Source organism: Chiloscyllium plagiosum, chromosome 3 (assembly GCF_004010195.1).
Source record: "Chiloscyllium plagiosum isolate BGI_BamShark_2017 chromosome 3, ASM401019v2, whole genome shotgun sequence".
Lineage (NCBI taxonomy): Eukaryota > Metazoa > Chordata > Chondrichthyes > Orectolobiformes > Hemiscylliidae > Chiloscyllium > Chiloscyllium plagiosum.
The window spans coordinates 19,965,542-19,980,437 of NC_057712.1; the positions used below are offsets into that span (position 1 = coordinate 19,965,542).

General features: G+C 39.9%; 1 protein-coding gene across 4 annotated transcripts in view; it reads right to left on the bottom strand.

The window, feature by feature from the left end:
• LOC122541510 (lysophospholipid acyltransferase 2-like) overlaps positions 1 to 14,896 on the bottom strand; it is a 130,841-nt gene that overhangs the window by 20,493 nt on the left and 95,452 nt on the right. For all 4 annotated transcript variants that reach the window (XM_043678334.1, XM_043678343.1, XM_043678351.1 and 1 more), the window contains 4 exons: positions 11,406 to 11,460; positions 4,806 to 4,989; positions 2,712 to 2,904; positions 526 to 629 (listed from right to left, as the gene is read on the bottom strand). In XM_043678334.1, the coding sequence (XP_043534269.1) occupies positions 526 to 629; positions 2,712 to 2,904; positions 4,806 to 4,989; positions 11,406 to 11,460 (536 nt within the window). The remainder of the gene's footprint in view (positions 1 to 525; positions 630 to 2,711; positions 2,905 to 4,805; positions 4,990 to 11,405; positions 11,461 to 14,896) is intronic.

Below are 14,896 nucleotides of genomic sequence, written 5' to 3' on the forward strand. Positions count from 1 at the left end.
AGGTCCCTGTCGCTATGAGGGCAGCAGTGCTAACCACTGAGCCACCATGATGGACATTATTTTTATATGTATAGGTCAAATGTGGGAATGGAAAGCCCTAAATAGGGTGGGGGACAACTTCAGGTGAACAATGGAGTTTTCAATCTTGGAAATTTCTTTGCTCGAAAGCATGGAAACAAAATACAAGTTAATTTCAATCATAGAATGTCAGCATGCTATGTGTCAAGTAGTCAAAATATATGTGTCACAGAAGATGAAGTGGAATGGACAATTATTGTATTATTCATACACATTTTTCTATTTCAAACGTTGCTCCCGTCTCTTACTTTATATATTTCAGAGAGTACAAAAAGGTTGGTGAGTAACACACCCAGCCTCTTGGTTACAGGGACAGTTACTGGAAAGAAATGTTTGTTGTGTGTGTGGGGTCAACGTGCAGTTGGTTAGCGTACACACCTAACATGGGGATTGCTACAACTAAATAATTGCCTAGTTTTAAAAACGGCAACTACAAAGAATTCTTACCTCAATGTTAACAATATTTAAATTTGAAATCAAGTCCCAACGAGCATTGCCTTTATCGTCATAGCCATTGAAGCCAAATCCTGCAGCATTGTTGATAGCATCAGCTGTTCAAAATAAAATTGCATGTGACAACAATAACTTATTGTTTAAATAAGTTTTACAAATTAATTCCAAAAGTTTTTCTTCACTATATACATACAAAAATTCCAGCAAGACATAATTCTCTAACCTCGTAGTATAAATGTCAGTATTAGATTGCTTTTTTAATGTAGATATTTTGATTCAGTCTTAGTGTGAGCTTCTAAGCAGACACCCTAGTTTAGACCCCAGCTAAGTCATATATTTTATTGCTGCTACTCTCATTAGGCCACTGCTCAAAAAACTCTCCACCATTGCAGATTAATTCATTTGGGACTATATGACAAAAATATTAAAATTATCTTGCATGTGAAAGCCACAAACTACCAGGCAAGCCCACCAAGTCTGTTTATTCTTCAGGAAATTCCAGTCTTTGTACTCAAATTACATTTAGATTAGATTAGATTAGATAACTTACAGCATGGTAACAGGCCCTTCGGCCTGACAACTCCACACCGACCCTCCGAACAGCAACCCACCCAGACCCATTCCCCTACATTTATCCCTTCACCTAACACCACAGGCAATTTAGCATGGCCAATTTACCTAACCTGCACATTTTTTGACTGTGGGAGGAAACCGGAGCACCCGGAGGAAACCCACGCAGACAGGGGAGAATGTGCAAACTCCACAGACAGTTGCCTGAGGCGGGAATTGAACCTGGGTCTCTGGTGCTGTGAGGCAGCAGTGCTAACCACTGTGCCCCCAGCTGTTGTGGGGGTCCATTAGCCTAATCGTCTGAATGCATGGTGCAGAGCGATGCCAACAGCATAAGCTTAATTCCTATACCAGCTGAGATTAACACAAAGATCCCACTTTTTCAACCTTGCCCCTTGCCCAAGGTGTGATGATTCAGGTTAAACTGATGATCGGTCGTGCCTCTCTAATGAGGGAGCAGCCTGATGGTACAGGTAGACTTTGGTGATTTTACCCAACTCTTGCCCCGTTGCTCCTCATGCTCTGAGCTCATTTTATCCAGCCTTATTGCTTGACCTCCATTCCCACTGAACTCCTCACTATTCCCCTCCCCTGGCTGACCCCTTGTTAGCTGACATTAGAAATAACTTTCTATCTTCAACCTTGTTATCAAACTATCACCTCATTTCCAAGATCCCTTTCTTCTCAGTTATCCTATCCCTTCTGACAGCCATGTTAAGAATCTTGGCCATCTGCCCACTATATTGCTGCAATGGCAAAAATCAAAGTCACAGCTGACCATTTATGCAAACTTCCCTTTCTCTTCCTTTTCCACCTCCTTATATTTCTCCAAAACTGACCGTATGATATTTTCCCCAATGTTTCTCCTCTGTTATTCATAGATTTCATTCTTAACTCCCCAATAGAGATAACACCTCGAGCAATTGCTTTTCTTTCTACCCTACTTCCTCCCAGTTTTAAAATCACTGGAACCACTGAAGACTATCCAGAATTTTAAAAATATTGCATGATTTTCGATGATTCAAACAGTTAATTTTGTGATGGATATTAATTTTATTAATAATGAATATTAATTTTATACTAGATGAAGAAAATTGGGAAAGTTGGAAACAAAGCAAAGGACTGTAAAATGTTAGACTTCCTCATACATAAAGAGGCAGAAAATATTGAAAACATTTAATCATATTTAATACCTAGCAGTGTTATTATGTATTTCAGTAGTATGAATAATATACTCAAGTCCTACATAAAAAGTACTAGATCAAGATTTCAAAATGTTTTTGATATTTATACAACATTAAAACCTGTTAAGTTTGAAACAAGTCAACTACTGAACAGACTTTGTTCAGAAAAGTTCTCATCCGATCATCACAACTAATTAAGATTGAAGTAACCAATTTATGCTAAACAGGAAATCCAAAAGATTTAAAAACAACTATTTATCTATTTTATGGTTGTAACCACTTGATGTCACCATTACACTGTTCCATTCCTGTAGAGCTACACTATTCAAATACAGATTCAGACTTCCACAAACAGAAAAAAGTGCTTTCAAGTATTTAAAACATTCACAATAGACAACGCCCATCAAAAGCATTTAAAAGGCTCACCAAGATTCCAAGCAAAATAATACTTTGGCCTAGCTGCTAATAATGAAAAATACAGGTAAAACACTCGACTAGTCAAGGAAGCTGTAGTCACAAAGGTTTCGTCAATATTGTATTCCACTGGAAATGCTTTAGTAACTGTCAGATGAAAGGACAAAGCAATCCCACAAACAAAGAGCTTGTGCAGAACAGGTACCTGAAAGAAAACAGAAGGAAGTTCAACATTAAAAAATATTCTTTAAAAGGCTATAGGAAAGGTGTTGTGATACTTGAAAGGGTTCAGAAAAGATCTTAAAAGGATGTTGCCAGGTTTGGAGGGTTTGAGCTATAGGGAGAGACTGAATAGGCTGGGGCTGTTTTCCCTGGAGCATTCGGAGGCTGAGGGTGACCTTATAGAGGCTTATAAAATCATGAGGGGTATGGATAGATTAAATAGACAAGGTGTTTTCAGAGTTGGGGGGGGGGGGGGGGGTTCAAAACTAGAGAACATAGGTTTAAAGTGTGAGGTGAAAGATTTAAAAGGGAACTAAAGGGCAACATTTTCATGCAAAGGGTGGCACGTGTATGGAATGAACTGCCAGAAGTGGAGTAGGCAATTACACCATTTAAGAGGGATCTGGATGCATATATGAACAGGAAGGGTTTAGAGGGATATGGGCCAAATGCTGGCAAATGGGACTGTATATATCTAGGATATCTGGTCGGCATGGACAAGTTGGACCAAAAAGTCTGTTTCTATGTTGTACATCTCTATGACTCTAAAATCTAAGTACTGTATATTCAACAGTTTTTACAAAATTATATTTGCGGTATAGTTTCTAATCATTATTTCTAATAGTTTCAAGAGACAGAATTCTACAAGGATGGACTAGAAGGAAAAAATGGCAGTTAGCCAACAGATTGAAAAAGCCTACATAACATCTACTGTGCAGGCAACAGTTGGAGTAAAGTGAGCCTTTCTCTCTGGTGCAGTCCCAGTTTTGGCTCTGCCCTTTCCTGTATTATAGGGGTCAGCTAGGTGGTGGGTGGAAAGGTGATGTGTTGCTGGAAAAGCGCAGCAGGTCAGGCAGCATCTAGGGAACAGGAGAATCGACGTTTCGGGCATTAGCCCTTCTTCAGGAATGCTAATGCCCGAAACGTCGATTCTCCTGTTCCCTAGATGCTGCCTGACCTGCTGCGCTTTTCCAGCAACACATTTCCATCTCTGATCTCCAGCATCTGCAGACCTCACTTTCTCCGGAAAGGTGATGGCCTAGCCATCTAATTTCTTTCCTGAAGTTGTCTAATATGACAAACAATCCTCTTTTGTTCTTGAAAATTGAAATAAAAAGGACAGATCAGCTGGTTGTTCAAGTGACCTCAATTTGAAGTGTCCAATAAAGTGGTAGAAGCTTCAATCGATGGACTCTTGTAGTGATGGTAGTGTCCCTACCTCTAGGCCAAAGGTCTGGTTTAAAATCTCACCTGCTCCAGACATGGTATTTCAGAACATATTCAAACAGGTTGACTTAAAAGAGCTACAGATGCTGCAATCAGGAAACCCTAATAGAAATTGTTGAAATAATTAAATTGAACTTATGTAAAAGTGGAGAATTATAAACTAAAATAATCAGAAAGTTCAATTTCTGGGCATTTGTGGCACTGTGATAGTGGCACTGTTCCTCCCTCTGAGCCAGGAGAACTGGGTTCAAGCCCCATTTACTCTAGAGGTTATCAGTAACATCTCTGAAGAGGTTAATTAGAAAATATCAAGAATCTTCAACTGAACTAATCAGGCCGCTTACTGGCAAAGGCTGGGCATTTTGGATTAACAATGACATTTAAAAAATGGGCAAAGCAAATTTGAATAACAAAAGAAACTCCAAGACTTTACTGAATACAGACCTATAGCAAACATTTTAATGTTTACATACTTACCTAGCTCTTAAACTCAAAATGATAAATAATGTTATTATATCTAAAGCAGACTACAAGAACAGCTAACTGAACAGCAAATTAAATCAGGTGATACAAATAAATGTAAAAAATAGACTAACTTTACCAGTTTGTTGCGTTACAAGAGTGAAATTTTCTGATGAAATATCAGTTAAAACTTACCACAGGTGAAGGTTCACTTTTTCCACATTGTCCATTTACTTTTCCATTTACTTCTGTGCACTTCACATGCAATGTCCTGCCTTCAATGAAAGCCAAATAGTCTTTATATGTATATAATGGACCTGCTAGGATACCCATGAAATTACAGTTGTAGCTTAAGTATTCCAGTAGACTTGGCATGGTTCTGAAATTCAGAATCAGGAAAAACAAAAGCTGAATAGCAGTGAGCAAACCCATATTTATCCCTACACAATACTTTCAACAACTTCAATAAAGGAAACTCAATATTTTCTTAAAGCTGAATGAATATTAAATAAGATTCTTTCAGTAAAAACTGGTGGGTGGAAAGAAGCATGCCGAATACAAAGCTGACAAGTTGAGAATCTTGTAAAGAATGTAAGTTTTATATTTCTAAAAATTTCAGAATTTTTCAAGTTTAATTTCATATCAAACTAGCTACATTTGGGTCACATCATTTGCAGTATAACAGTTCTTGCCAAGAAATTTTGTTTGGAAAATCCAAAATGTGAACTTTCAGATTAATCAAATTGTGCCAGCACCTACAAAAGGAAGAGATTAAGGCAGTATGAAACTCTAATGAAATTGAAAAACAGTTGAAGAAGATACAAATTCAAATCAAGAATGTACAATGCTAGGTATATAGAGGGATAATTTTTAATCTTCCTCAGCACGTTTTAATAGAGAAGAAGTGTTTGGTATCTCAGTTACATGAGCAAGAGTCATAAATGGCCACACTAAATTTATCCATTTTACTGGTGCAGGATTGGGTATTAGCTAGAATAGGCCACTACCCCTAGAAACAGTTTGGAGGTGGGTACAGAGGTAGCCGAAAACTGGCTGCTGGTTAAAAAGCATTCTTCTATTCTCCAGACATAATCCCAATTGTTTTATTCAATATTCAGACCTTGAGCTTTCACCTTTCTACCCACTCCCCGTTCATGCCAACGCTCAACAACCTATGCCTTCACCCACATCCAATGGCCTCTCCTATCCTCCATTCCCATCACCGTTGCTAAACTACCCAAAATTTTTACTGCTATCCTTCTTGGAAAGTCATGCACTCCACCAACTTCCAATGGCCCCCCTCTACAAAGTGCTATGATTTTCTATAGACATAAGCACATTCACACAAAATATATACATATATATAGAACCAATGAATCCTGTAGGAACAAATGGCATGTGTGGAAAAGCTTGTCTAGTCATTTATATATTTCTTTAATCAAACTTTCTTTTCTTATGTGTGTAGTTTCAACAGTCTAATGAAAAGCAGCTTTTCTCAGATTTTTATTTTGTCAATTACTCAGTTATTTACACAAGATAAACAGGCAAGTAAAATGCCTGTACATTCTTTTGATTTTTAAAAAAATGTCAGGTTTATTGGCTCCTTTATGTCATATAAAAAGCATCACACTTTTTAAGGATCCTGAAGAGTTTCTTTTTAAAGGTTTTCCGCACTTGCCATTGGTTACTACAGTGGTTCTACACAGAGTGCATACTGGATGAATGGGCATGCAAGTGCGATGAGTTGGTGTGGGCACTGGATGGTTGGGAGATGTGGGTAAGATACTTTGAAGAATCTCTTTCAAAAAAGAATTCTCTCTTTTCAGACTATGGCCCATGACAGCTGAAGGGTGATGCACAAAGCCTTCAAATAGTTGGCCTGGTTCAACAAAACTTACAGGGAGGAATTTTGGAGATATCTACCCCAAAATGGAGGCAAGCAGATACAGGATCAGGATGTGGGCTCACTAATCCATAAACATTTTGCAGTGCTGGGAATCAGGGTAATTTTAAATGTTTTCAGATAACAGAATTCACCAATTCCATGAAAACCCAACACGGTGATCCTACATCAAATCTACCAAGCAGAGATTGTTATATTTCCAGGAATATCACACCAAACAAATGTATTCCATCCGTATTAAAGATGTTCAAAATTGATGTGTTTAATCTCAAACATTTGAACGGCATTAACCTCTCTTTTCTCTAACTTTTTTTGTAGCTATCATGAAAACCTATGGGATTTCAGAGCTACTTTCAAAGCTAGGTATTGCATCTTGCGGGAAAAAAATCCAATACACTTTTACTGACTCCCTGCATGGATAGCAGGACTATTAATAGATGGTGTGGGCAAAGACATCCTTTTCCAGGGCCTTTTAGGTACTCCTTTCTCAAAGCCAACTTCACAAAATTCAGACACAACTTCAATCAACCCATTCCCTTTCTTATTCTTTAGATTAAGATCACCTAATAAAAAAAACTATTCCCCTTATCAGGATATTTCCTGTTCGGGTTAGCACCACCACTGACAACTTTGAAAACTGTAATTCTGGATTGTCGAAGAGCTGTCAGCTTGAACTCAAATAATAGGTTTATCACCAATGAAAAAAATGGTAACATTAAAAAGAGCTTTTTAAATATGCAAGCTACTGAAATTCAACCAGGGGAAAAAAAAAAATCAGCAGAACTAGAAATAGGAGCTGAGACACACAGACAGCTGCTGCTCTTTTTCATCAAACATTCATGATTCTTTACCTTGACACGAATTCAGTTACAAAGAAACAGCTACCAATAGTGTAGCACAGGCTAATATTGAATTCCTAATTTTCCCAACATTCTCAAATTTTAAACACGTGCTGATTCAGGGCTTCCATTGGAAGGGGAGGGAGATTCAGTAGTCTTGTCAATGATGCATATAGGACTGGGAGAAAAGATTTGCTTAGGGATGAGCAGTTCAGCTAAAATTTTAAAAAGACAAAAAGAAATCTCGATTACTACCCGAGGTACAAGTGAACAATAACAGGATAAATAAGATTACAGTTGAATGTATGGTTCAAAAGATTGGTATAGGAAAAATTGGTATCTCTGGCATCAATATTGACAAAAACTGGAGCTGTACTGTTGGGACAAACGTATGAACCATACTGGGACCAATTTTCTGGTATGTTAGACATCTAGGCCATGTTCTTGACTACATCAGCACAACAGAATCTCAGGTCACGTAGGGATGTAAAATAATAAATCTGGGGTTCCTAGCTTCATCCACATCCCAAGAACAAGTTGTTGGTGGTGGAAGAAATGAGAATAGCTTTGCTAACCTGGAGCTCTGAAAACCAGTCAAAAACTATTTTTCCATTTTAATTATGATTGGTCCTTGGATGATATGCACGATTTGCTCACAAATGTAGCTGTAATCACAAAACTCTGACCTAAGAAAATGAAGCACTTTTTGAACAGAATTGCACAAGAGTACACACTAGTTTATGGTAATGATTCACCCTCAAAATACAGGAAACTACAAATGAAATTTATAATCAAGTCAATATAAAGTACCTGTTGCAACACTTATCGTTTTCCAGCAGTAAAAGGTTATCAACGTATAAGTGTTTTTTAAACAGGTTGAATTCAAACAGCATTCAGGTTTAAATAATGAGCTTCCTAATTTGTTTTTTGAGGCAAAGATGATCATCTTTATGATCAAAAATGTTGAGGAGGCTTTGGTGTATATGTAGACTAGGCCAATCTGCACCAGAAAGCTCTGCCATAAGTAGGACAGGATATCACAAACAATTCTGGATGAGTTGCTGATCCTGGGTTTTATCTCCTTGCATTTTCTCTCTGCCTTAGGTATGGTGATTGCTTGCAACTGTTCCTTTCACTCCTGTGACAACACACCCCCTGATAGAAGCTTGCTATGGAGGATTTACTTTGACAATTGAGCATAAGTGTTCTTCACTACATGATCGGCCCAACTCAGTTCTGGAAGTCTTCATATGGTGTAAATTGTTAGCATGCAAGTTCATGTTAGCACTTGAGTCTGTCACTTTGTCCTATTTTTTTTTAAAAATTCACTCATGGGAAAGAGTATCGCTGACTGGCCAGCATTCGTAGCTCATCTCTAGTAGCCCTTGAGAAGTTGGTAGTGAGCTGCCTTCTTGAACTATTGCAGTCCATGTGCTACAAGTAAATGTACAATGCTGTCAGGGAAGGAATTCTTGGACTTTGACCCAACAATTGTAAAGGAAGGACAATATATTTCTGAATTCATTGAGTGGCTTGGAGGGGAACTTGTAAATAGTGGTGTTCTCATGGGTCTGTTGCTCTTGTCCTTCCAGCTGGAAGTGGTCATGAGTTTAGAAGGCTCCGTCTAAGAATCTTTGATGTATTTCTGCATTGTATATTGTAGACTGTAGCAGCAGTGTGTGTTGAGTGTCAATGGTGGAGTGAGTGGATATTTTGAGGTGTGGTGCCAAAAACAAAAATGCTGCCTTGTCCTGAATGGTGTTGGAGCTGTACTCACCAAGCAACTGGGGAGTATTCCATCACACTCTCGATTTGTGCCTTGTAGATAGTGGACTTGCTTTGGGGATTCAGTGTTGAGTTACTTTCTGCAGTATTCCAAACCTCTGACTTGCTCTTGTAGACAGTATATTTTATATGGCTAGTCCAGTTGAGTTTCTGGTCAGTGGTAACCCCTAAGATATTGTTTGTATGGTAACATCATTGAATGTCAAAAAGGTCAGTGGCACGAATGTTACTTGTCACTTGTCAGCCCAAGCTTGGACATTGTCCAGGTCTTAATGCATCTAATATGGACCGCTTCAGTATCTGAAGAGTCATGAATGGTGTTGCACAATCAGCAAACATTCCCATTTCTGACCTTATGATGGAGAGAAAGTCAATGATGAAGCAGCTGAAGATGGTTGGGCCTAGGATACCTGATGTTCAGAAACTTCTGAAGACAGTTCAAGTACAATTCCAGTGAACAGACAAAAAAACGAGAAATGCCAAAACCTGGCTGGCTGTATAAATGGGAGGAGAGAAAGAAGAAAACAAAAACTAAAGGCAAGATAAAAATTCTGCACCACTATCTGTACGTTGGTCTAAACTGTGAGCTTATTCGTAATATATTTTTATGATTCAGTAAAGCAGAATCATGCATACATGAAAATATATGCAGACAACTCAGCTTTTCTTCAGTATTTGAAGAAAATTATTAATTTAAGCAACTGCAGCGCTAGGACAGTGAAATCATTTTAACGTATTTTAAACGAACACTCTTATGTGACTGTTCAAATCGGATACCAGTGGCATACATATTCCACCCGGACCTTAAGTTCACCTGGACCATCTCAGACACCTCCCTCCCATTCCTGGACCTCTCCCATCTCCATCAATGGTGATAGATTGACATCTTCTACAATCACACAGACTCCCATAGCTACTTGGACTACACTTCCTCCCACCCGGCCTCCTGTAAAAAGGCCATTCCCTTATTCCCAAATCCTCCACCACATCTGCTCCCAGGAGGAACAATTCCACCACAGAACACATCAGATGTCTTCTTTATTCAAAGACCGCAATTTCCCCTCCCACGTGGTCGACAATGCCTTCCAGTGCATCTCATCCACTTCCTGCACCTCCGCCCTCGAACCCTACCCCTCCAACCGCAACAAGGACAGAAAACCCTAGTCCTCACCTTCCACCCCACCAACCTCCATATACATTGCATCATCCTTCACCATTTCCGCTACCTACAAATGACCCCACCACCGGAGATATAATTTCCCTCCCCTCCCCTATCCACTTTCCTTAAAGACCATTCCCTCCGTGGTTCTCGTCGGGTCCACACTCCCCAACAACCCACCCTCCCAGCACCTTCCTCTGCCAGTGCAGGAATTGCAAAACCTGCACCCACACCTCCGTCCAAAGCCCCAGAGGAGCCTTCCACATCCATCAGAGTTTTACCTGCACCCCAACACATTATTTACTGTATCCGTTGCTCCCAATGTGGTCTCCCACTTGCAGGATGATTCAGAGAACATCCCCGGGACACCTGCACCAACAAACCCCACCGCCCCGTGGCCGAACACTTCAACTCCCCCTCCCACTCCACCAAGGACATGCAAGTCCTGGGCCTCCTCCATCACCACACACTAACCACCTGATCCCTGGAGAAAGAATGCCTCACCTTTCACTTGGGACCCTCCAACCACATAGTATCAATGTGGATTTCAACAGTTTCCTCATTTCTCCTCCTCCCACCTTATCCTAGTTCCAACCTTCCAAATCAGCACCACCCTCGTGACCTGTCGATCTTCCATCCCACGTATCTGCCCCACCCTCCTCTCTGACCTATCACCATTACCCCCACCTCAGTCTACCTATCACACTCTCATCTACCTTCTCCCAGTCCCACACCCCTCATTTATGCCTTCTTCCCCTCGGCTCCCTTCCTTCATTCCTGATGAAGGGCTCTTGCCCAAAACATCAATTCTCCTGCTCCTCGGATGCTGCCTGACCTGCTGCGCTTTTCCAGCACCACAGTCTCGACTCTGATCTCCAGAGTCTGCATCACTTTCTTCATATCTTATTGCACACCTATGAATTAGAATCAATGCATAATTTCTCTTGTTGGGCATTAAGTGTGAAACATCACTTACAGCAAGATATGCATAGGTTCCCTATATGTTGTAAGAGATAGTAACTATTCTGGCAAAGGAATCATGCATATTTCATAACCAACATTAACAATAGTTGCTCAAAACTGGAAAAACTAGTACTGCAGCCACTTACCGAACAGCTAAGGATTTTTGAACCGGTGTCAGATGCTCTTCTTTTCTTGCCATTCCTAAGACAGATGTAGATGAGCTAATTAACAAAGAAACACTTGACACCCATTAATATCAGTGCATGATAGAGACAAAAACAATCCAAGACAACTCTCGAAATATTAAAGTCATATAAAATATACATTTGACCAGAATTTCATGGATCATGCTTATATTAAAAAGTGTGACAATTATATCAGTATTTACATCGATCTTGCTGAAAAATAACATATCAATATTCCTGCAAATGGCATTAACATATGCAAGAACATTTTTTAAAAATGTAAAAAACAAAATTCACATATATTCAGGGCCCAAGAAAATTGCAGAACATAGCCATCCTGCTTCTTTAAAGCCCTCTTCATACGAAAACCATGAAAACTAAAAACTGAATCAAACGGTCTTAGGTGCAATCAAGAACCAGGCACAATTCTCACTGCACATTGTAGTTCAAGTTAAAATTAAATTACATTTTGAATATTCACAAATTTCCCATACCCCAGCACAATTGTGCTGCCCAGTTTTGCTCTTCTTTACAGGGGAAGAAAATGTTAGAATACAGAAATGGGAATATGGTGACATTTTATTTTAAAAGCTGGAAATAAAGAGGTTTTTGTTCATGAGAAAGACGAACAATACTGATCTAGTTGCTCAGTTAAAAATCACACAACGCCAGGTTATAGTCCAACAGGTTTACCTGGAAGCAGCCAATTCAATTGGTTTTGCTCATGCTGGGTATCGGGTCCTGGTGAGTTGTTGTCTGAGTGCTGTTGGTTTGTGTGCTGTTATGAGTCCTAGTGGTCGCAATAGTCTGGCTGTCAGTTCGGAAATGTTCTTGATGTATGGTAGTGTGGCTAGTCCCTTGGGTTGCGGCATCTCCTCGTTCCGTTGTCTTTCCCTTAGGCATCTGTTGATGAAATTGCGCGGGTATCCGTTTTTGGCGAATACATTGTATAGGTGTTCTTCTTCCTCTTTTTGCAGTTCTGGTGTACTGCAGTGTGTTGTGGCCCTTTTGAATAGTGTCTTGATGCAACTTCATTTGTGTGTGTTAGGGTGGTTGCTTTCGTAGTTCAGGACTTGGTCTGTGTGTGTGGCTTTGCTGTATACCTTTGTGGTGAATTCTCCATTATAGTGTCCTACAACACTATTATAGGACAAGCCAAACAGAGAACAGCCAGGGAATTCCTAGAGGCATGGCACTCATCCACAGATTCAATCAATAAGCACATCGACCTGGACCCAATATACCGACCACTGCAATGGACAGCTGGAACGGACAACCGGAAGTGGCAGATTCAAACCACTACAAATGTCGGAGGAAAGATCACAGAAGCGCTTCACAGGGGGCTCCCAAGCACTGAGGATGTCACCTAGACAGGGGACGTATGCAACACAAATTCCCAGCTCGGCGAACAGAACCACAACAACGAGCACCTGAGCTACAAATCTTCTCACAAACTTTGAAACATGTCAAAGGCTGGCTGTCCAGTGAAATTCATCAACATCCTCAATCTCCTCCATGGCAAGATGCTGGCAATGATCCTCACCAACAATATGACAGAATCCTTTGAGGTCAAGCAGGGAAGTGTGTCATCAGCCCCAAGATTTTTCCTATTGTCATGTGCAGAGGATGGGAGCTCCAACTGCCAAAGTTAATCATTTTTGCCCAGCTCAAGGAAGGCACTTGAATGAGAGAAAAATAATAGAAGGATTTCAAAGACTCCCTAAAGACTTCCCTCAAGGTATGCAACATCGGTCATTCAGAAGAAACCAACTTAGAGCAAATACCTTTACAAAAGGGACAATTCTTTGACAACACCCACCAAAAGGAGGAAATACAGAAAAGGAACTTGAAAAAGGATTTAAGGGACAAGGACCAATTCCACTTCCTGGAAACACTTGTTGAACGTATGATCAGAGATGCAGCTCGAGGATTGGGCTCATCAGCGACACAAGAGCACATAGAACCCATGAATAATGGTACAGAGTTTCCTAGGAGGACAATCATACTCTTTAGCAAATGACTGTGCATGACCTTCTCGGACTTCAGTTTTAAAACAAACATCCTTTCACCAAACAATCACTCCTATATGAAGGGAATCAATTGTGGACTTTTATTCCCCACAAAAGGCTAAACTACTGATGGTGCTGATGAGAGTGAAATGTAGCTAAAGCTTATCATTTTGCATTCATCAGAACCAACAAGAACACCAAATTTCACACTACCACACACAGTCATTTTTTTTTTTTTAAACAGTGCAGGAGAGAAGAGGAATGTTGGTTGGTCAAAATATTTCCCTGGAGAAAGCAACAGGAAAAAAGAGGCATAAGGCTCGAACATCTTCCTTCCGTTTGCAGACGACAGATTCTAGAAGATGGTTTAGATCTCTTGTAGTGTAAACAAACCCATGTTTTGAGCTACAGAATCTTAAATTGGTTTTCAGTACAGTTATTTGTGCATTCAGACTTGTTCAGCCAGTGACACCCAACTGAGCAATCAAATTTCACAGTAAGCATTGCTTTTGATTTTGCAACCATAGGCTGCCTAACTGCAGTCTCAGTCAAGCTCAAAATGTAGCTCACTTGTACATGTTTGAAGCAACATACATTCATACACAGGAATCCATTCTCTGTAAAAAGGAAAACTTTCAAATCTTTTAGCTTAGAATTATCAGAGAGCTCAGAATGTAAAGTTGCCTATTACCTTCCTGATTTGGAGGTGCCGGTGTTGGACTGGGGTGGACAAAGTTAAAAATCACAAACCACCAGGTTATAGTCCAAAAGTTTTTTTTGGAAGCATTAGCTTTCGGAGCACTGCTCTTTCATCAGATGGTTGTGGAGAACAAGACCATAAGACATACAATTTATAGCAAAAGCGTTACAGTGTCATCAAGCTGTAATGATATATTAAATACATTCAGATTAAGTCTTTCATCTTTTAGAATGGCATAGGTTAGTTCCAGTTCTTCAATATGTAAACCTCAGAACTCATTTTAAGTTACGTTCTCAAAATAGCTTTCGCTTTCCTCACAATTAGGTGCCATCTCAGCCCAGAATGCCTTAAAAGGTGGAGGTTAAAGTCTGTCTGTGTCCAAATGTTGAGTGAGACTGGTTCTAAAGTAGGACTTACAGAATCTTACATGGACCTATACAGTTTTTGAGCAAAGTAAAATGTAATTCTGCAAATATAAATTCACCCCATAAACTCCTGTGTGCGCATGCAGGAGAGACAGTGTGAGTGATTGAGTGTGCACATGCATGCGTGAGTGCATATGAATGTGTGTAAGCTTGGTCAAGTATGTGTGAGAATGTGATGGGTATAAGCCTGTAAGATGGTGCATGCGTGGATGAGTGTGCAGGGGCTGCATGTGTGCTTATGAGAGAGTGCTTGTGTGGGGTCTGCATGAGTAACAGAGTATGTAAGTGTGTATGCGCGCATGCACGAGAGAGAGAGCA